The sequence below is a fragment of the Chelonia mydas genome, chromosome 3 (assembly GCF_015237465.2).
Source record: "Chelonia mydas isolate rCheMyd1 chromosome 3, rCheMyd1.pri.v2, whole genome shotgun sequence".
NCBI classification, from domain to species: Eukaryota; Metazoa; Chordata; order Testudines; family Cheloniidae; genus Chelonia; species Chelonia mydas.
The window spans coordinates 142886777-142909494 of record NC_057851.1 but is presented as its reverse complement, the minus strand read 5'-3'; the positions used below and the strand labels follow the sequence as shown (position 1 = coordinate 142909494).

Genomic DNA, 22718 nt, shown 5'->3' with positions numbered 1-22718 from the left:
GTGTACTAAGTCTCCATGTTGCCACGCCCAAAATCTAAGAGCTTGGACTGTGGCTACTGAGCCTACCACAACAGAGGCAAAGAACTTAGGCCTAGATCTGCAAAGGTATTCGGGGCTTCTAACTTAGAAAACATCCCCCAAGAACTCTATTAACCAAATATATGCTTTCTAATTCTGTTTCTATAAGGAGCCTGGCCAAGTGCCCTACCCCAGTTAGATCACTCCACAGGTACCCCACTTGTGTGTTTCTAAATCTGTCCTTTTCAGGTATGTTTTGTGTATATTTTTAGAGTAGTTAGGCCTGGGATGTGAAATGTCCTCTGGGCATGGAAAAATAGCAGCAGGTAAACTTGGGGACTTGCACATCTATACTGGACAGATTACAATTAAAGCAATGCCCTGCAAATGATCGTTCCTATGACCAGGCAATCAGCTCTTGAGACAGGGAAGCACAGAGTACTCACAACACATCCATATCCCCAAATAGCTGGCTACACCACCCTTCAGGGATATTTAGCTCTTCAGTAACCTAAGCTCCAAGTGAATCCTCATCTGGTTAGCTGAGTTCCACAGAAGACAAAGCTTTCTTGCCAGCTTCCCTCTTTAGCACTGCTTCTAAAAGGGACTGGATGAGCTCAAGATCACTCATTTCTATGTAGGCCCCAAAAGCACCTGCCTTGGTAGGGCTCAGCTTATCTCACCTGAAGAGCAGCCTAGGGGAACTTGACTCTATGGCGTATTCTCCCAAGCTCATCACTGTTCCAGACACACCAACCCCCACGCAGGCACAAAGCAGCTAATGTACAGTAAGGTTTTTTTCATTGCAAAATAACACATACTGATCATTTTTATTACAAGAAATAGGAATAATATTTTCTTTCTGAGGCCCAGTCAGTCTGCAGCTCCTGAAAACCACCAAATGCAATAGAGAGAAAACCCATTGTCACTCATACATGCACATGCACCACTAAATTCACAGCACAGTACCAGCTTCACACCATGACTTCACTTTTTACCACCTAACATTGTCTCCTCCTTGACAAGCCACCCTTTGGGGATTCATGGACTCTCTGCAGGACTGGCTGCAGGATCCTGGGTGCCTGTCCTGTGGCAAAACACAGCCTAGCAGTACCAGAGCCAGCAGAGGGAATTCTTCCCTTCCTGACGAGTTCTTATTCCCTTGTGCTTCCTCCTCTTTCTGTACCTTTATGCACATACATAGTTTCCCCTTTGAGGATGTTGGCAGAATCCACTCAGAATCTGTCCTTCTCACAGGATTTATCTTGACTAAAAAATAAGGTTTTGTTAGAACATGACCTTGAGAAATTATGTTAACATGATGTTAAACAGTTTGTCTCCATTTGCACTGGTTGCAGAGTTCTGTTTAACAGCAGTAGTCTAATTTGCTATGGGGCAAGGGCCCTTTCCCTTTTTTGGGGTCCCCCCACTTTTCATAGGTCTATATTACATCTTCCACTTTTTGGTCCCCTGACGCCAGGATACCATTTAACCACCGATAACACTCTGTGCTGGCACATGTTTGTCTCCTCCCCACAGAATTTTTCTGAAATGACACCCCGTTTAATATCTTGAAAAGTCATGCTAAGTAATATGATGATCAACAGGGCTTTGCAGCTACTGTAGGCAGGGACTAATCGAGTTTAACATTGTGTTAATGGACTGGACTCCTCAAGATTCTTCACTCCCTCCTCCTGGCAACAGCGCAGTCTCTAACCTCCACACACACCTGCCAACATCCTCACAGGGAAACATGATTTATTTGCATAAATCTACATAAAGAAAAAGAAGGGAGCTCCCGGAGTTTCATTCTCTCTCCAACCTCACCTCGCCACCAGCTTAAATTCGTCACGCAAGCGTGCAGCCGCATTTCATTACAAACACCCTGCCTCTCCGTTTTAGAAGGCTGAGGGAAAGGGCGCCTTCCCCATTTGATCTCCAAAATCCTGAGTTTCCTTAAGCCTGGGAGGGGGAGCAGGGGACCTGGCAGTGTTGGGAGCTAGAAAAGTTGCAGGAGGAAATTGCTCGTTAGCTAGCCAGCTCCCATTCCTGTAGTAGGGAGCACTGCCTGCTGAGGTGCTGAGAAGCCCAGCAGCCCCTCAGCAGAGACAGAGACTCTAATTGGCAGAGGAGGGTCTTCCCCTGGAGGCAGGGTGGGAATGGGGAAGGCCTTATTGGAAATCCTGGGAGGTGCCTGCCTATGTCTAAAGGCCCCTCCCCCAGCCTTGCAAGAGGGACCACTGGCCCCAGGAACCAAATGAATGTGGGGGACAACTAATGAATAACAGGGTCGGGAGTGAAGGTCACAGGTTCAAAACTAGGGTTCCAGTGGGGGAGCAGAGAACCTCGGACAGTGCCCACTGCTCCTCAAAGCTGTCTAGTGAGTCAGCAGACGCTGCCTAGAGGAACTCTGCCCGGATGTATGAGACCAGGGAAGAGCAGAAATAGGCCCCAAAGTCACAGAGCACTCCCTCGTTTAGCATCCTCCTCCTGGTGTTGAAGATGGTCACTTTGGCCAGGACCAGGAGGACGTTGACGAGGCGGTCTCACGACTTGGTGGGGCTGCGGACAGGGTTTGTGAAAATGAACAGCTGTGGGGAAAAGTGGAGCCCAAACCTCAACAGGAGGCTCTGGAGGAGCCAGAATAGGGGCTGCAATCGGATGCATTCAGTGTAGGCATGTACCAGGTTTGTCCTCATGCTCCAAAAGGGGCAGGCGTCGGAGATGGGCAGGCAGTGGACTGTTCAGCACAGGATTTTGCTGCAGCCTGACTCTGGCCTGGCCCATTAAAGGGGCTGCAGATGCGGACCCACAGGGCTGGACGTTGTTCCTCCCTCAGGTTCTCTTTTCTGGGGCAGCAAGATGTGGGTGGGCGAGTGAGCACGAGGCAGTTGGCATGGGTGGCTGCGGGACAGCTCGGCAGAGCATGGGAGCCAGCGCTGGAGCTGGAGCCACGCCCGTTCTTTCCAACTTGGGCTGCTAATTGATGCACGCTTAGCCATGACGAAACGTGCGGATGTGGTACCTAACGGCCGCCTAGCTCCAGCTAGTGCTTGGCATGATGGGACTTGTAGTCCTAGCTCAAGCACCCACGGCCGTCATCTGCTGAAGTTTGTCCCTTTTCCCGCTCCATGTCTCCTCGTTTCTTTAATTTCACCGTCTCCGGACGGCCAGAACCCTCCACATTCCAACGTGGGTTCCACAGGAGGGGGGTCCTTCCACTCAAGGCTGCCAGACGCTGCCTGACAAAAATATTTTTCTTCAAGGGGCCGTTTCTGTTAATAAAACAAAAAATCGGAAATTAAAAAAAAAATCACCCCTCACACTGAAAGAAAAACGGAGAGTAGCGGAGACGTTAAAAGAACACAAGGTGGTGATGTGAATTAGGCACCGCGCAGGGCAGCTCCCGGTGCCGGGTGAGAGGTCAGGCCGGGGGCCTGCTCCCCTCCCCTCCCCCCCCCCGCTCTGACATGCCAACCCGGCAGTCGGCTTGGTAGCTGCTTGCGCAGAGTGCGTCGGGGGAGCCCGGTGGGGCAAGGGAGGGGGCAGGCCTGGAGGAGGGGGCGGGGAGCTGACAGGGGTGACCCCCGGCCTGGGCAGGAGCGATAGCGGAGGGCGTGGCTGAGGAGCCACTGGGCCCGGGGCTGCCGCTGAGCGGGGTGGGGTGAGGTGGCCTCGCCCCGGGCCCGGGGCTGTAGCCGGGGCAGGGGCTGGCGCGCTGGTGACTGACTCCGCTTTGCTGTGCAGGTGCCAGCTTTCTCCCTCGCAAGGAAACAGGCCGGTGGGTGCCCGGGCAAAGGATGGAGTTCGAGCTCATGGAGAGCGACATCCTGGAGGCGCTGGAGGATCTAGGGTAGGTGTCCTTCCCCGGCCTTCCGCGGGATACACGTGTGGGACCGGCTACCCCCTCCCGGCTCGCCCAGCCAGCGCTTCGCTCGGGGCGGGGGCAGGTGGACCCGTATCTGGTGGGTGACTTGACAGTTCCCGTGAGGGGGATCGAGGCTGAAAACTCCTGCTCGTGTTTCCATGTTAGCTCCGGGTGGCCAATGTGATACTCGCCTATTGTTCCCTCTTCCGTATGCACACGTGAGGGGCTCCTCTAGTGGCAGAGGGAGAGGTGGGGTTTAGGGATTCAACTTCTTCAACGGAAAATCTTTGTTCTAGAAGAAACCCGACTTTGCAGGTTTTGAGATGTCCGAGAAGCAGGCCTAAAAGATCTTTCTTACAGCAGAAAAATCCTCCTGCAGAAGTACAGCATGTCTGTTGTGTTCTCAGACTTAGTTTCCAGGGCTATTGTGTTCTGTCTGTTGATGGTTTCAGAGTAGCAGCCGTGTTAGTCTGTGTCCACAAAAAGAAAAGGAGGACTTGTGGCACCTTAGAGACTAACAAATTTATTTATGCCACAAGTCCTCCTTTTGTTTTTGTCTGTTGATGGTACTTACTTGGATTCTGTGAGTGCAGTATCTGAGAGATGGTCTACACCGGGAACTTACATTGTAATCGGTACATCTCTCAGAGGTAATGAAAAATCTACACGTGAGAGACATAGCTATACTGACCTAACCCCTGATGTCAAATTCTTCCATCAATCTAGGTACCATGTCTAGGCCAGCTGGATTGCCTACACCAGTGGCCCCAACCTTTCTGTGGGAATAGCACATTCCTATTCCTAGAAGACTGTGGTGAGCACCGGACACCCTGCCACCGAAATGCTGCCGAGAAGCCGCAGCGAAAAGAAGTGTCGCTACCAAAGTGCCGCCGAGAAACGGCAGCGCTTCTCAGCGGCATTTCAGTGGGCGGTTCTCTGGCGGCTGCACTCAGCAGCGGCATTTCGGTGGCGCGGTGTCATGCGGGCGCACACAACTGCCCCAAAGGGCACCATTGCACCTGCTGGCACTGCATTGGGGACCCCTGGTCTGCACAGATGGGAGAAGCCCTCCCGTCTGCGTAGGTAGTGTCGACACTGAAACATTAGTAGGAGCAGCCGCAGTGTTTTGAGTCATCACTTATCCTTGCAGCATCATTGTGTGGTGAGGGAGTACTATTATACCCATTTTACAGATGAGGGAACTAGGCACAGAGAGATTGAGGTCCAAGGTCATACAGGAAGTTTATGGCAGAGCAGGGAATTGAACATTGGGTTTCCATGTCCCATGCTAGCACCCTGACCAATGGAGAATCTTTCCTTTCTAGTTGAATGTTTAACAAAGGATGCCTTACTACAAAGTGTTCATTAGGCACTGAAGTCAAATAGATGTTGTTAGAAACAAATAAACCAAACAGCTTTAATATGTTAAAAGTCTCTGATTAAAATTCCCTTCTGCTTTAAGTTACTCGGCTTTAATTCCCTTGTTTCTTGTGATGTCCTCACTTCATTAGTTCTTTGATCAACATATGCTTTCGTGCTAACCGGGGTGGGAGAAGCAGGAGTAAAACCTTCCCTTCAGAGAAGGGAGGAAAACAAATATGTAGGCTCTATACATTATGAAGAAGAATAAAAGGACACAAGCCCATTTTTCCTTTTTCAGGTCATCTTTATAGCACACTGGGCCAAATTCTTTATTCGGGGTGTATGTTGATTTAACTTTCAATGTCAATAGGAGATTACACAAATGTAATGGAGGGCTGAATTTCGCCCAGTGTGGCTTTGTTGATCCATCTGGACTAAACAAAGATGCTGTCAAACTGTGGATTACAAGAGGCTGCAGCAGAAGAAATACAGCAACCAGAGCAGGGACATTACTGGAGGGAAGAGGAGCAGAAGTATGTGTGTTATGGAGCATGGGGAGGCACAGATTGAAGTTTCAGTCAGCAATCCATAGATTGGATTGCTAGTTAAAGAGCTGAAGAAGTGGAGCCAGGTTATGAGGGAGATGTTAGCTGGGATGGCATTTCTAGGGAAGGGGGAATTGCTAGGAGAATCAGAGAGTGGGCCTTTCACTTGACAAACTATTTAGGCTCTAATCCTGCAAAGATTACTCGTGTGTGTAACTTTACACCCTGTGAGTAACAACCCAAATCTTTGCAGGATAAGAGCCCTCGTATGCTGGTTGAAACATCTGTCATCTTTGACATCTATCAAGAGTTGACTGCACCAATTGTCAAAGTGGACTCAGTCATTTGAAGTTTTACTTCTTCAAGGTATCAGGGTAACTTCAATTGTTTTTGAGGTTTCTTTGATCCCTTTTCAGATTGTTTTGATGTAATATACCCATCTAGCACCTTTTATATTTACTAGAGTACAAGCTGTAATTTGTGCTGTTACAGTGCTGGGGGAAATTGTTAGGTTTTCTGGACAAAAAAACCAAAAACCTCCGATCCTCTAAAACCAGTAAATAACTAAAATGTGTTATATTTAGAGTTGAATAAGATTCAGCTTTGACATAGTGCGTACAACTCTCATTGTAAAAATCGTGCCTACTTATGCCAGGCCTGAATTTGGCCCATAGGTCTCCATACAGAGACAACTTTTCACCTCTTTAATGTCCATTTTAAAGTTTTTATTCAACAGAAAATTATTCCTCCTTCACTACTTATATAACATCTTTATCCAGTGTTTCTAATTTGCATTGTCTGGCAACCCAGTAAAAATATGAAAGCAAATGACATTTGGGCAATTTAAAAAAAAAAAAAAAAAAAAGGGCAATAGAACAGTCAGGCACTAGTTACTCAACATATTATGAAGCAATAATTCCAGAGAGGTACTTTAGAATTGCAGAAAAAATAGATCAATAAACTAATATCTATGATAGAAGTTGCACTCCATATTTCGGTAGCATTGCTCCGAATGAAAACATTTTGACTCCTGTCACGTTTGTTTTACTCAAAACATTTTTAATGTCCTGTTTCCCCATAGTTAAATTCATGAATTTTTGTGACATTTCCCTGTATCTTCAACACTTAAGATATAATGGTGATATTCCTTACATGTGCACATAGATGTTTAAAAAAAAAAAAAAAAATCTATAGCGGAATTCAGTCATAATATAGATGCTTAATAAGTTGTGTTTTTAATTTTACTTGCCAGTTACAAAGGTCCATTGTTAGAAGATGAAGCGCTGACTCAAGCAGTCTCTGGTGGAGCCAGTTCCCCTGAATTTACCAAACTCTCTGCTTGGCTGGTATCTGAGTTAAGGCTATACTGTAAATTAGAAGAAAATGTGCAAGCTACTAACAGTAAGTAACCACAGCCCTGAGAACAAAATTGTGCAGTTAATACCCTTTTATAGATGTGTGTTCTATAGATTTGGTCTGACAGTTGTTAAATCAATTGTACCACAGAGTACTGTGCACATCCTATCAGTTTTTGGATGTTTTCCACCTCATTTTTCAAGCTGACCCAGTGTGCATCCAACAGAAGCTGAATTCATTGTTGGGATGAACTTTCTACTGAAGTTATTTTTTCCTTTAACTGATTTTCACAGAGAGGAGTGTGTTCAGTTCTCGAATAGCTTCTTATTTTTGGAGGAAAAAGTTTTATTTATCAAAATTTCAAAATAACTTTTTTACAACTTTTTGAGGATCTGATGTATTAAATTATATTTAAAATTCCAGAGGGGATGTTCTAATAACTAGAGATTTGCCTCAATTGCCTATTTACTCTTGATTATCTTAAAGGGAAGACAAACAGTGAATTATGAAATGCTTTGTGGGGGAGGACTTGGAAATCTAAAATTTTTCATAATTTTTTTAACTTTAATGGGGAAAAACTAAATAAAACTTTCAAGAAAATGTTTAAACAATTTTGTTGAGTTTTTAATGCGCTCTAATTCTGGCATTCTTCAGACTTACACTTTATGTATCAGAATCCATATTTTATCTTAAACAGGTATTCAACAGAATTCTGAATATTTGTGGAATTGTATACACTTTTTAACCTATTTTTGTAACAATACCTAATCCTAATATTTTTCTTTAATTTTTCAGTTATAGACTTTTCTGTATTTTTCCATTTGTTTACTTTGTGCATTAATTTTCCCTGGTACAATTAGTTTCCCCTTTGGTTAATGAAAGCATTTAACACTTCAACACAAGAGACTTTTTGTGTGTGTATGTGTGGAAATATAAAACCACACAGACTGGCAAATGGACTCTTAATGTAAAAAGAGAATTTTAACTTGTAATCTACTCGATGTCCCTATATATCTTTTTGTTTCTCAGTGTCCTGTCTCTTTCCGTTCTTTTTCCCGCTGTTCCTTTTTTCAATATTTTCCATCTCTTCTTCCTCTCTTTAGTATGTTCTTTCCAATAATCCTCTTCTCCCTATATTTTATTCATTTTAGTGAGAATACATTACTAGTAGAGGCAGTAAAAGATCTTGCATGTTATAAGGTTCCCACTTCAGGGGCTGAGTCAAAATAGAACTAAACTGGATCTTCGTGCCTGTTTCTAAATTCTCAGGAACTGGGGCAATAGATATATATCAAGCGTTTATATATTTATAGTGCTAGTAAGTGGTATCCTAATTTTGTCTGATTTGGGCTTATAATATTTTCAAGTTGATGTCCCTTTTTTAAATGCCCTAATTTCAAACTTTTTTTTCTATTCACATTTTGTACTTCACTCAGCTTGGATGATGAAAAGCTATGTTAGTTTCACTCTAGTTCTTGGGCTCTAGGGCAAGAAAACACATCTTTTGTCAATCTAAATGTTTCACCTAAGCTACTTGACTTTCCCTCCTACTAAGAAAAAGCAAGTAGGTGAGAGTCATAAATGTAAACTTAAAAGGGGTAGGTTTGTGGTACTCTTGACCTTTCTTACCCAGCAATTCCTAATTATTCACTAAGAGTACTTCAGTCAAAATTGTCTAAATCTAAGATGCCTATCGTTCTGATATTTAAGTGACACTAAGATTCCACACGGATTCCAGATTGGTATCTGTGATATCATTAGTTCCAACTTCTGTACTTTATATGGCTACTAAGTGAAGAGTTCCTAGACTGGGGGAGAGAGCAAATGGAAGCATAAGTCTGCAATCACTGAGGAACTACTTGTCCTCAAATCAGTCATGCTGAGTCCCAAGCTTTGAAAACCCAGAGGACTTCCGTGGCTTTCACCCACAGCAATATTTTCATTTTGATACTCCTTTAGCATGAATAACTCTCTGCTGTAGCCACAATTTTTTTTTTTTTTTTTTTACCAAATCACCCTGGTCTCCAAAGTTCTGTAGTTCTTAATTAATTTATGATCACAAAATCAGGAAACTAAATATTTGAACTGATTAAACAAGTTGCTTTTTTTAAAGGTCCAAATGAGGCAGAAGAGTTCCAACTTGAAGTGAGTGGGCTTCTGGGGGAAATGAACTGTCCATATGCATCACTAACATCAGGAGATGTGACAAAACGCCTTCTCAATCAGAAGAACTGCCTCCTGCTGCTCAGTAAGTTAAAGGGAACATTTTCGTAGAGGCCTGCTAATGCAAAGATTTCCGCTCCTGTTCCTTTTTATGATTCTGAAACAGAATAGTGGTGGTATTGTGGTGTTTGTTTCCCATAAGGAGTGAATAATTTTTCAGTAATTCTTAAGTAGGCCAAAAGAATTGAAGGAGTCACATTACACTGCCACGTCTTCAAAAAATTTACCAGTCAGTATCCAGTAGAAAAGATTTGAGGGTGGGAGAGCACCTGTGAAGGCCAGAGGCAATGACCTGGTGAAAAGCCTATTGCATTCCTCTCTACAAAGGTACTGGGAAGAGGGAAGCATGTTGAGATTCCAGTCAGGGTAAAGACCTTGGACTTTGCTCAGAGGGTTCACTTTTTGTATCTCACTCTGGTAGATCTGTCATTAGTTTGAATCTTCTGTCATGGCCTTCTACCTGACTCTTGGGATGTGGTGAATAGGTGGTGGATGGTTAAGAACTTTCCCTCTTCCACACCCCTAAAACCGATCTGAAAGCCTGACTTTTGGGGAGAGAAGGAGCCTCAGTTTTTCTGTGTCAGCCTCCTCCATAAATAGCTCCTGTATCTGTTTTTGCTGTTTGGTGTTTGAAAGCAGCAGAGTAAAGTGACATTCTTGTTGACATAGAATTCCCATTGTATTTTGGAACAGAAGAACTCTAAATTACTGTTGAGATTTCTAAGTGAAATTAAAGAGAAAATGTACCATTAAATACATCTCATTTTAATTCAAACTTTAAAAATTATGGGAATCACAAGCTAAGGTTACATAATCAAATCTGACATTAAACATAATGCTGAATTCTTGTACATAAGCAGACACTTCACAAGATTTTGTTCATTTGTGGGTTTTTTTGGGAGGATGGGGTGAGGTGGTAAATCCCTGATTTGCCATCTTCCTGCTGTCTTCATGTGAAAAGCTTTGCAGAGTTCTCTATAGTCTGCTTCAGCATCAGTTCCTGCTTTCTTTACATAGTGTCTCCATTGCCCCCAAGAATAGCTGCAATTGTTTTAACTGTTTTCCAGCCAGCCTAGCTCCCCAGTTCCTTGGATGATCTCCAATCCTGGTTCCCCTGTGAGTCTTTCGTTTATATCTCTAGCTGTCCCACTTTTTGACCCAAGACCTTAGGGAGTCCTATCAACCTGGCTGTAAATCCATGGGCTAGCCCCTTCTTGCTTTTTTTCCCCATGTTCCCGATCAATACTACTCACTCTGCAAAGGCCTTGCAGGGGAAGAGCCATGCTCTGTTAGACAGTATAATAAAATCTACTGGAGTGGGGCTTCTCAGCAGGACTGCCAGTTGCCACAGGTGCCTCCACCTTAGAGTTTCCCCTTTTCGGTGATCCCCTCAGGACCACATACTCCTATCCAGTGATTGTTATAAATATGAGCTTTCTTTGGATTGAAAAATTACATTCTGAAATCTTTCTAAAATGCTCTGTTTGTGCCTTTATCATTTGTAAGTACTTTAATTCTCAGTAATTTTAAAATTGGATGTATCTTACTCTGAAATCTAATTTTCTTACCCCAGCATACCTCATCTCAGAACTGGAAGCTGCCAGAATGCTATGTGTGAACACCCCTCCAAAAAAAGCACAAGAAGGAGGTGGTAGCGAGGTCTTTCAGGAGCTAAAAGGCATTTGTATTGCATTAGGCATGTCCAAGCCTCCAGCCAACATAACTATGTTCCAGTTCTTCAGTGGAATCGAAAAAAAAGTAAGATCCAAAGGAAAAAAAGTACAATATTAGAGTATTATTGCCTTCATTTAAATGAGCTCCATTGCCTTTTTTGAAACTTTTCTACCATTGGGGGATTAATGTGGTTTACAGAATGTGCTATGAATCACAAAGAAATTGCAGATATTAAAGGTGAACTTAAGGGCTTCTTCGTTGTTAAGACCTGAGGTCAGGGTTCTGTGTATCTTGCTCAAAGGCTGTGGCTATCTCATTACCATGAAGGGTTCCATATTCTTTATGCAGCTGTAGGTCTCTGAGTCATCACCTGCTGCTGGGGATTCTCAGAACCACTGAACTTAGGTCTTGGCAGGTAAGTCAAGGAGAAACTTGTTTCTAATTACTACTTAGATATTTAAACAACTTTTTAAAGGGATCTGTCATCTTGAAATCTAGTCAGTTAAAATTCATATCAAGTGAACACCTACCCTAGAGTCCCCATGTCATTTCGTGTGACTTTGATTACATTTTCTTTTTTCTTTTTTTTTTAAAATAAGGAATGTTCTTACTATCTGGGGGAAACAGTGAAACTGAATGTGTGGTCGAATGCACAAATCAAACTGCAGAAATAAAGGAAAATATTTTTTCTTTGTTATAATAATACATTTTTGTTTAAAAAAACTTTAACTTTCTTATATTATCTGTCCCTTAAAGTTTACATAATTACTAAGGTCCCCAAACCCCCTTTTAGAAACCTTTTGTTAATCTTTTAGGAATTTCTACTTCAGCTGAGTCAAAGTTGCTAGAAATGACTCATTTGGAAGTCTTTAAAGAGAATTTGGCTTTACAAATTGCCCTCATTTAGGAGGGGAAAGATAACATGGACTCAGGAGATCACAGGTTTGTTCCTTGCTTTGTCATGGATTTGAGACTTCAGGAAAGTCAGTTTAAGATCTCTGTGCCTCCATTTTCCCATCTGTAAAATGGAGAAAATGCTTTATCTCACATGGATGAACTCATTAACACGGCAAAGTTTTTCTGATGAAAGGTGCTCTATAGATAATTCTTTGTATTTATATCAAAAGATTCTGATCATACAATGTAAAAATGACATACTAGAGTTCATACTTTTTCAAAATTTCATAATTAACTTCCCTATCACTTTTTTGCTTGGTTCACAGTAACAGGCAATGCTAAGTCTATTAAGCTTAAAAGGATACTGTTAAGTCGGTTTAGGCCCCAAAGTCGTCTTGTAGTGAAAACAGACTGAAAGGCTAATGAGATGTTTCAGTGAATTTTTAAAAAGCGTTAAGCAGAAACTTATTTTTCAGGGAATTTGCAGTGTTTGCAATCCAAACTTTGGAATATCTTGGTAGTAGTTAGAAACCAAAATGTGAAGCTGATTAGACACTGACTATAAACAAAATTGAAACGTAATGGTCGACTTTCATTGACACAATCTGAATGAAAGGCAAAAACTACAATATCATAAGTAGTGAAAAGTTTAGATTTGAATATACAGTGATGATAGCTGTATTTTCTTCTTTGTGCATTCCAAAGTCTCTGCCAGCTACAGTAAACTTTGATTTCCAACAGTAATCTTGTTCATGCATATGGCAAATATGCATCTTATTTAAATCAACCATTAGTTCTGCTGTTCTGTATGTATTGGGTTTTTTGAACTACTAAGCAAAACAGATAGGAATTGGCGATGAGTGTAGTAATAAGTAGCACTTACAGTCATAAAGAATGATTATGAAATAGACAGGTACCTAGAATTATAAACTTGGAAATCTTTCAGTTGATATCCAGTTTTCCAGAAACTTCTTTGGAACAACAACATTTTGCAAATCAGAAAGACGTTTACGTGCAATTCTGGTGGTTGTAAAGGACATGTTCTGGCAGGGACAGAGATAGGTAGGAAAAGTTTTCTAAATTTTAAGAGAGGACCAGGCATGCATTTACCAGAATATTGAAAAGGTGAAAACAACTTTCTTCAAATGGGTTGTGCTTCATGAAATGTACAAATTACCATCTGGTAGGAAACCATAAGCAAAGAGTTTGGGTAAAGCATAGCTTCTTTTATGACTGTGGGTTTATTTGGGGCATGACTTGCAGAGGCACTGTTCATCTACAGTTCCCATTGATTTCAGTGGGAGCTGCAGGTATCCAGCACCTCTGGGAAACCAGGCCTTACATTTTGTAGGCCGCTGAAGAGAGTATTTGCATAAATTCAGAAACATGACTTGCAACAGTGGAAAGAAGCAGTTTCTTTGTGACTCATTGACCCACTTTTCCTCCAGTCCAAGTGTTTTATCCCATTTCTATACCTGCGTTCTTAGTAGTTTTAAGATGGGAAAGATGGTATAGTAGCTACACACAAATCATTTGATCAGCATATAATTTAAATGATCATATTGAAGAATTTATTTTTTATTACAAGAGGGGCCCTTTTTAGATCCTCCTTCCATGAAGTCTTCATATAAAACATTCTGGAATTGAGAATGCTATGAAGTAATTATATATAGGATAGTTTCTGTGTTTAAAGGGAGATAGACCTCATCAAATGTTTGATTCTCCATTTTAATCACAGATGTTTCCTATCTCTGAGGTCATAATGGAGTCTGTTGATCTTTGTATGTATTTTCTCTACCTTATATCTAAGATTATTATATTACTTGTAACAATAAGAGTTAAGAATTTTCAGACACAAATGTGATTGAGATGTGATTGGCTCTTTATACAGCACAATGTATTTTGGACAGTCCTGTATCAAAACAAAGGGCCCCCCTGTGCTTCCTATATAATACCCAGTCCCTCCCTCCCTAAATCTGATTTTTGAAAAGCAGTGTTTATGGCCACGGTAGCATGTTCACAATATATGTTATTACAGCTAAAAGAAACCTTAGCAAAGGTTCCGCCTGGCCATGTTGGAAAACCTTTACTGAAGAAACCATTGGGACCAGCTCACTGGGTAAGGAACCAAGTGTGTAAGAGACTTTTTGTCTCCCGTGTCTGGTAGCATTACCAAATACTTTGTGGGGGTTTTTTTTTGTTTTTTTTGTTTTTGTTTTTTAAAATCAGTTATCTTGAGTACAGACTCCTGGCAACAGATAGACAAGAATTCCCTTTAGCCCTAAATGTCTGTGTTTTTGCCCTAGCAGGGACCATTGCTTGACACCCTGAGAAGCCAAAGCGTTTTCAGTGGTATCTTCTCTTTTTTTCTGATTATGAATCATAAAGGAACGTCTTGTTGCTGCATGAGGCTGCCTTGTCTCTGCTGCATCATAGGCTCTAATCAAGATCCTTATACAGTATTTCAAACAATTATCCAAGTACTGCTTTTTATTCTTAGCGCCACATCTCTTGTCTTAAAGACACTTTAGTTTTGAGGAGCTGTGGACTTCAGACTCCCTAGCACTTGAGGGTATAAATCCTTGCATTTCTTTGAGTTTATACCTTGTTCATATTTTTCTCCTCCTTACTTGTTTGCTCTGGAAAATACTGGAGGAAGCAAACCAGCAGCTTAAAAAAAGTGAGACGTTTCATACCTTATGAACAACATTGAACACTGTGCCGATAGGAGGCTGTACTTGGGCTGCCATGAAGAAGGTAGAGCTTTCATGGCAGTCAGGGAAGTAGTGTTAGCAGCTGGGGCTTGCATTTGGGGCCCAATTCCATGACTGGAGAATGTTTAATAGGTAGATAATTGTGTGCTAAAGTCAAATCTGTGTTTAATATCTGAATCTGTTTATACCATTGTCTATCATTTATTGTTGCAATTAGAAAATAATCTAGTGTGTGTGTCACACTCATGAATCTTCATTTCAGGAAAAAATTGAAGCAATTAACCAAGCCATAGCCAATGAGTATGAAGTTCGGAGAAAACTCTTAGTGAAACGTTTGGATGTAACTGTGCAGTCGTTTGGCTGGTCAGATAGAGCTAAGGTACAAATTGCTTTCTGTAAACATGCTGAACATGCAGATCACTTATGCTTTATATAAAATATCTTTTGAAAACTGACTTTCCTTGCACTTAATGGAAAACATCCCCTGATGTAATATTTTTGGTTTATGGATTTCTGAAGAAGTTTACTACAGAATAAGTTGACTACAAAATTCTGTTTTAAAACTGATGATTATTATATGATTTAGTAACTACATATGTGCATATAACTATGTATAGAGAGCAAAAAATAAAGTTAAATGGATAAACAGAAGAATAAATATTAGGGATAAGAGGGGATTCTTAGATTTTTTCATTCATTAGCAATCTTACATTAGAACCAAGAAAACCAAGATTGGAATCTCTTCTTTGCATTGTTTCTGAAGAATCATGTCAGTGAATCCTGCTTCTGACCACCTCTTTACTTAGTACCAAAGTCTGTGCTGTCTGCTGAAGTGCTGACTTTTCCCCAAAATCAAGTTGCATCTGCAAGCCCAGATCCCTAGGTACATTACTGTTATGTAAGGCTGTCTTGAATGTTTCCATGCACTGCAATTTGCTCTGTCATCCTGGCTGTTAGGTAATATTTTGGTATATAATTTTGTTCTTGAATTGTACCATGGAGTGTGATGTGATTTCAACCCCTTCTGAAGTTAATTGGGTATGATCATTCTGGTTTCCAAACTAACTACCTGATCTCCCCTATGACAAAATTCCAAATATACTGATAGCAAAAATTGGGAATGATTATTTTAAACATAGCATGACAAGCATTATAAATCTGGCTTCTAAAATTATCACTATTGTCTAAATAATGTCCATAATGGTGCGATTAGTTAGCACTACCACATAAATTAGGTGGCCATCAACGTAGGTGAGTTTCATAGTCAGATGATGTAAAGTCTCATGTCCAATGTCTTTTGACTAAATAAGTTACTTAAAAATCAACAGCTTAAAAAATAAATTGTTCTGTATTTATCTTCTCTCTGGCTTGGGATCCTCTACCATCACACAGGCGGGGCTATAGGTGTCACACAAGTGATGGAAGGCAGTGGCGGTATGTCAGGTTTCATTGACAAACTTGGAAGAGCTGTGTAATACTTAATGTTTCAACAGAAACTGAAAGCGAGCAGTGAGTTTTGGGCTGTGTTAAAAACACCTTGGGACTTGTGGCTGTGTCATGGTTTTGCAAAACCTGCCTTTTTTTCAAAAGAAGTGTCTTGCAGGGGCTCCAAGTTTTGATCAGCTGTTCAGATTTAGTTCAGGAAAAGCACAGTGTTCTTCACTGTATTTTCAGTAGAAATGTATTGAAAGAGCTGTTATGAATACAACAAGGGAGGACTAAGGACAATGTCTGGGCTGGGGAAATAGCTTGAACTGTGTGAGATTGCAATTAAACTGCGTAGGGAAAACTATATGTGCACAGTATTTAAGCACTGGCAATACGTTATATTTAAAATTTTATTTTCCTAGCAACTTTCAAAGATATGGTATTCATTTTAAAATATGAACTTTTAAAAACTTCATTTTATAATTTCATTAAGAATCAAAGAATGCAGTAGTGGTAACTAATTGCTTAATTGTACAGATAAAAACAGTAAATAGATTTCACATTTGATGACAAATGACCTTGTTTTCTTAGCTGACTTATATTATGTCTTATGTATTAGAGATTTTTAAGGTTAAAGAAATAATTAGTGCAAGAATACTAAAATATTATGGCTGCTCTGTATATTGTATGTGTATTCACCTCAAGGTTGGCTTCATATAAGATCACAAGTGTTTAGATTGTAGGTCAAAAATGGAAAAACATACTGTACTTCTGTTCTTTTTCCCATGCTATTCTGTTCTTTCTGTCTTTGTTTAGTGTCAGGTAATAAAGTAAGGGTGTCATTCAGTTTTGCTATCTTTATGGTAAACATTTTACCTTTAGTTGCTAATGTAAAAGTGTAAAGTTGCTTACAGTGTTTTGTTTGTCCCTGAGTAACCACTTTGATCTACCCACTACAGCTCTTATCATTCCTGTTTCCTGCCTTGAAGGGGAGCTATAGATGGGAAAATTAAAATTTGTTAAGTCACCCTGAAGATGTTAAAATATCAGGAGTTCAGCTGGGAGAACAGATTCTCCCATCCACCTGCCCTCACCCAGTGTTGTCCTCCCCAGACAATCCACTGTTCAGTTACACTAACTATTCAGTTACATCTCTTTATTCCTTTGCTCCACACCTTTGTTATTCCCTCACTGTCTTTTATCCCCAGTTGCATCTCTGATCCTATTCAATTTGGGCTCAGTCTTGATGATATGCTAGTCAAAGCTAGATGCAGCTAACTTGTGTTGTATTGAGCATGTTACTTGGGGCGGGGGACAGGGGACCTTGCCATAGGTACATTTGGGCAGGAGGTCAAGAGAGCAAGCTGTTAATGACAGAAGGCAATCGGGGAGGATGCAAATGGGAAAGTTAATAAGCTGGTATTTTCTCCCGACTGAACTTCTGATTGCTCATATTCAGAGTGACTTACATTTATTTGCCTGTAATATCTCTTCTTGAAGTAGTTTTTTAACTTTCATTACCTTGGTCAATTGTAGCTCCCCTCAAACACAGGAAACAGGAACCGCTGATGGCAGCGGAAGCAGCATGTGAGCAAGAGTGGCTTCTTAGGAAAAAAACGAGGTAAAATATTCCTCTTTTAACTAAACGTTTAAAAAAAGAAAGTTACAGCCTTGAAAATTGGCATTGCAACTCTGCAAAATGTCCATGTAAACTTACCAGCCCATGCACATCTACTTACCTGTGGACTATCATAATTGATAAAAACATGAATATTTTACTAGCCTATCAAACAATTTACTCACACCAGGCAAGGAGAAATGTGAAAGGTTGTATCATATGTAGTAACCACCCACCCTTTCAAATGGCACGCTGACACACTATTTAATGTACGATGTAAGGAAACTGGACAGTTGTGAATTTCAGTAGATTACTTGAGGACGGTGCCCAGACGGTTTTTTGACCATTCAAAGGACCCATCATCAACACATTGGTTTACTGGCTCTTTCGTTCCCGCCCTCTTTGTAATATACAGAGTTTGTTACCGAGGGGAATTATATCTAGCAGTGAACAGGAAACAGGATTATAGCAGCAGTTGGGAAGAGTTAAATAGGTTCCTATTATTTAATATAACAGGTGACAGATTTAAGAAGTTAGCATATGCAAAGCAGTAAATAGCTTTAGCTAATTAAATAACGGTTAAAACTGTGAGGTGTTAAACACAATAGCCACATATTACCCCAGTGTAATGAAATCTGATTATGGTTCAACAAACCATCCCTAAAATAAATGATCCCTTTCCTTTTTATGACCTTCTACGCATTGGTATTATGTAATTAGGTGCTTTACAGACAAATGGGACATCATCTCTGCTTCAGAGAACTTACCGTGTAGGGAAGTTTATGGCTAGCATAAAACTGACTTGAGGGATGTTTTTTTTTTTAAACATCGACTGTTTAGGAATTGTGCGTGTGCAAAAGGAAAAGGAGATGTATACAGTCTGAATCAATAACTTTCATTGGCGTTGTGAGGGTATTGATTAGCTGGAATTCTTTTTCTGACATAGATAACTGATAATACTGACTGCCTACTCAAGACAAATACATAAATGCAGAATAACAAAATATCTTTCTCTCTCAACAATTTTCAGCTGTAAGAAGCAAATGTGTGCAAAGTAACATTTTGGCAATCAGGTTAGAATTATCATCCTTGTGTGACTAGAGTGAAAAAATAATTTGGCTCACGCAGTCCTTATTACAGTAATCCTTAAATTCAAATAAAGTGATTCTTAGCCATTTTGATATTCCTCTTGTATTTTAATAACACAAATATATTTTTATCTAGTTCATTTATTGATCTGGATCTTTTGGTTAGACACGGTCACATACTGATTCCTTTAGCTAATTGAATCATTTGTTTTTCTTTCCTCCAACAGAGTCAAACAGAGAAACTGGCTAAAGTTTACCAACCCAAACGTGCCCTTTTAACTACCAAGTGCACTATTTCCATTGCTCACCTCTTGGCAGCTCGGCAAGATTTGTCAAAGATTATGAGGACAAGCAGTGGGTCTATCCGAGAAAAGACTGTGTGCGCCATTAATAAGGTATGTCTTCAGTGACTGCTCTGAGATGGCAAATGTAACTTCGTACTAGGCTGTGAACATTAAGTCATTTCATTTTAAAATTTTAAAAAAGATTTTTGTCCCGTGAGAGTGAGTGTTTTAAACACCATAACATTCTGTATTTTTCATCAAAGTCAATGTAAACTGGAAAATACGTGATGAGAAACTTATCTTCTTGCTGCTGATCCTTATGCACCAAAGCAAAGTGCGTAGTGTACTTTGAATTAGTTTGTAATTTTAGGAATTGTAACTTCTAATATTTAGGGTCAAATTCTGACACACTTGCAGTGAATAATATCATACTCCACAAGCACCCCCTTTGCTTTCAGTGTGACTCATCCTGGTGTGTTATCCTATTCTGTGTGAGTAAGGGGTTCATAATATCTCCCTTAAGATCAATGTTACAGTTACACTTCATAGTCAACCCGCACAGGGAGTGAGGAAGCTACTTGTATATTTGTGGTGTTATCATTTCACTATCAGGGTTGCAGGTGCTGATATTGCTCTGATGTCATTAACATCACATCTAGAATAAAGAATGCAATCATTTAATTGAATGGATTTTAATTAGACGGGGTATAAATCTGTTTGCAAAATCAGTGTTTTGCTATTTAGATTCTCGTATGAGTTCTGATTAGATTACATTTATATAGTCAAGGTGCATATTTTTGTAAGAGCAAGTGTTGCCGTGGAAAGAATATTGCATAAATTAAGGAATTATACACATGCTCCTCCAAATACCGTTATTCCCCTGAGAATTCAGGCTAATCAGACTGACTTGTACCCTGAACTTGAATCTTATTAGCATTACACTATAGTGTATCTGTTCTTCAAAAGTTAACATGAAACGTCACCCACGAAGAACTAAAGAAAGTTTTTGTATTTCAGTAGCACTCAGTGACTGCAGTCAGGATTGGGTTTTGTTGTACTGAACTCTGTACAAACATAAAAACAGTCCCTACCCCAAAAAACTTGCATCTTGTGCCTATTTAGGCGACAGCAAGGAGGTACAGAAGCCAAAAGGAAAGAAGTGGGCCGACAAGGATGATAGTAATAGGAACACAAGGTTGCATATACTATTCACTAGGAAGATAAGATTTGCCATACTGGATCAGACTGGTGATTGCATGATGATAGTAGAACTCCTTAAACAATCTTTTTCTTACCTTTTCAGGTATTAATGGGCAGAGTACCTGATAGAGGGGGCAGACCAAATGAAATTGAGCCTCCACCTCCTGAGATGCCACCATGGCAGAAAAGACAAGATGGTCCTCCACAGCAAAGTGGAGGCAGAGGAGGAAGAGGTGGCTATGAATCATCATATGGAGGAAGAGGTGGTTATGAACAAGGGGGTCATGACAGAGGAGGGCGAGGAGGTTATGATTCTTCATATGGAGGACGAGGAGGTCATGAACAAGGGGGTCATGAACGAGGCGGTCGAGGAGGAGGACGGGGTGGTTATGACCATGGAAACAGAGGGGGAGGAAGAGGAAACAAGCACCAAGGAGGCTGGACAGATGGCGGAGGAGGAGGCTATCAAGACAGCAACTACAGAGATAGCAATTACAGAGATGCAGGTTTTCAAACAGGTGGTTACCATGGTGGCGGTGGTGGCTACCAAGGAGGCGGCTATGGAGGCTATCAATCGTCTTCATACACAGGAAGTGGATATCAGGGTGGTGGCGGCGGCAGCAGCGGCGGTTACCAGCAAGACAACAGATACCAAGATGGTGGGCACCATGGTGATCGAGGTGGTGGGCGTGGAGGAGGGAGAGGTGGCCGTGGAGGCCGCGGTGGCCGTGGAGGCCCAGGAGGAGGCTGGGGAGGCAGAGGTGGACAGAACTTTAATCAAGGAGGGCAGTTTGAGCAGCACTTCCAGCATGGAGGCTATCAGTATAATCAGTCTGGATTTGGACAAGGAAGACACTTTACTAGCTGAGGCTACTAAATCTTACACTTCAGCAGAGCTCAAGTAATAGAAACCTAGTGTCAGAGGCCTGATCTATTGCTTCTTGAATTAGTAAAAGACCATATGTGGTGGCAAGGCCCTGTCTGGGTGAGAGGTCTTGCTTCAAGCAAGCTGTAGGTTCCCATACAACTCTGATTTTTTTTTTGTTGTTTGACTGAAATAAATAAATTGCCACTCTTCACTGGGATTAACCAAACCTTAAACCAACAGCTTAGCTTTTCAGATGGAATCCCGTTGATCAAATCATTTTGTTCTGAAATTATTACCCTGCTGTGATTGCCTTCCATTCTGGGGGTCTATATACTGACGCTAGCAATGCTTTTCTGATCAAACTTGTAATACGCACACAACATTGAAAACTAATTAAATTATCGTTTATACGTTCTGCATTTCTCTTTTTAAATATCCTTTAGGTGTATATGCTCCAAACACAGTTTTGAGTATTGCTTTTGATTTGCTGCCCTGTCGTCATAATCAAGAAAAGGTTTCTCGCTCATGCTCTCACATACCTACTTTCAAACTGCTCTCTAACTCTCAGGTCTCTTGTATCTATTATATGAGCTCTACTGCAGATACCACATTCAGTAGCCTTATCTTCCACTAATTGAAAATTGTACTCCTGCTCAACTCTGGAGATCTCGCCTGCGGCCAGAATCTGCGAAGGTCATTTTAAAACCAATCTAAGTTGTGAACCGATAGTGTATGTAGGGCTGTAGTAAAGTATAGCAATTCAAACTGACCTGCATCCATCCAAAACAAGTTGCTCCTCTTACAAACCTAATTTTTACTTGAAATCAGCTAGAAGGAACAGCAAAGTGAAATTTGTTTTATGCACGAGTTAATACCACTGGCTCAGCAAATTCAGGGCAATTTGTTTTGGGGGTTGTCTTTTTTTTTTCTTTTTTTTTTTAATTTTATTTTTTTTTGAAGAAATGCACTACGGCCTGGAAAGACTAATTCCTGCCTGGAGGAAGCCCTTTTACTATTGCTGCAGAAAATGAAGCCTGGCTGAGTTTGATGTCTTGACATTTTTTTCCTTTACTGAAAGCCACATAATGCTTCTTGCTGGGATTTTGTGTACATAAACATTGTCAAGCTGTGAAAGAAAATGGCTGAAGGTGTGCTGTTGTATAAAAGGTGAGCAATAAAAGTATCTGTATGTTCTCCAGTTTGTTTGGTTTTCTTTAAATCATGGTAAGGTCTAAAAGAATTGTGCAGTAGCAGGAAATTTATAGAGGTTCCTGGCCAGGTATTTTAAGCATGGGATGGGATGAATTCTGCATCTCTTGACGTTTTCAAACCAAGACTGGTAGGATGCCTTTCTGGAAGACATGCTTTAGTCAGACACAAGTCTGGACTTAATACGGGGGTAACTGGCTGAAATTCTATAGCCTGTGTTATATGGGAGATCACACTAGATTAACCTATGAATAAATGTGCTCATTTTATTTTACATCGTTATCTATTGTTGATCATAAGTTATAGCACCTGAATGCAGCAATTCACAGCATAATAGAAGATAGCTGGACAAATAGTATTACTTGT

The 22718-nt window shown here is 40.8% G+C and overlaps 1 protein-coding gene across 6 annotated transcripts; it reads left to right on the top strand.

Moving 5' to 3' along the window:
- The first annotated feature begins 3298 nt into the window (after positions 1–3298).
- FAM98A (family with sequence similarity 98 member A) lies at positions 3299–22341 on the top strand. Of its 6 annotated transcripts, none has more exons than XM_043543440.1 (9): positions 3299–3388; positions 3766–3871; positions 7046–7194; positions 9263–9397; positions 10946–11130; positions 13982–14062; positions 14920–15036; positions 19019–19186; positions 20379–22341. In XM_043543440.1, exons 2-9 carry the CDS (start codon positions 3819–3821, stop codon positions 21141–21143), a joined length of 1653 nt encoding a protein of 550 aa, XP_043399375.1. In that variant the 5' UTR covers positions 3299–3388; positions 3766–3818; the 3' UTR covers positions 21144–22341. The 6 variants fall into 6 exon arrangements, with proteins under 6 accessions (XP_043399375.1, XP_007071708.1, XP_037751384.1 ...); XM_007071646.4 differs by lacking the exon at positions 3299–3388 and adding an exon at positions 3413–3528; XM_037895456.2 differs by lacking the exon at positions 3299–3388 and adding an exon at positions 5619–5781 and having other exon boundaries at positions 3604–3871.
- Positions 22342–22718: the final 377 nt, after the last annotated feature.

Bases quoted from the DNA above. Each gene is read 5' to 3' on its own strand.
- FAM98A (XM_037895456.2), top strand. From the start codon at position 5,693: ATGCTGTCAAACTGTGGATTACAAGAGGCTGCAGCAGAAGAAATACAG. The intron at 7,195-9,262 runs GTAAGTAACCAC...CTTTTTTTAAAG, and splicing joins AAATGTGCAAGCTACTAACA to GTCCAAATGAGGCAGAAGAG. The intron at 14,063-14,919 runs GTAAGGAACCAA...TCTTCATTTCAG, and splicing joins CATTGGGACCAGCTCACTGG to GAAAAAATTGAAGCAATTAA.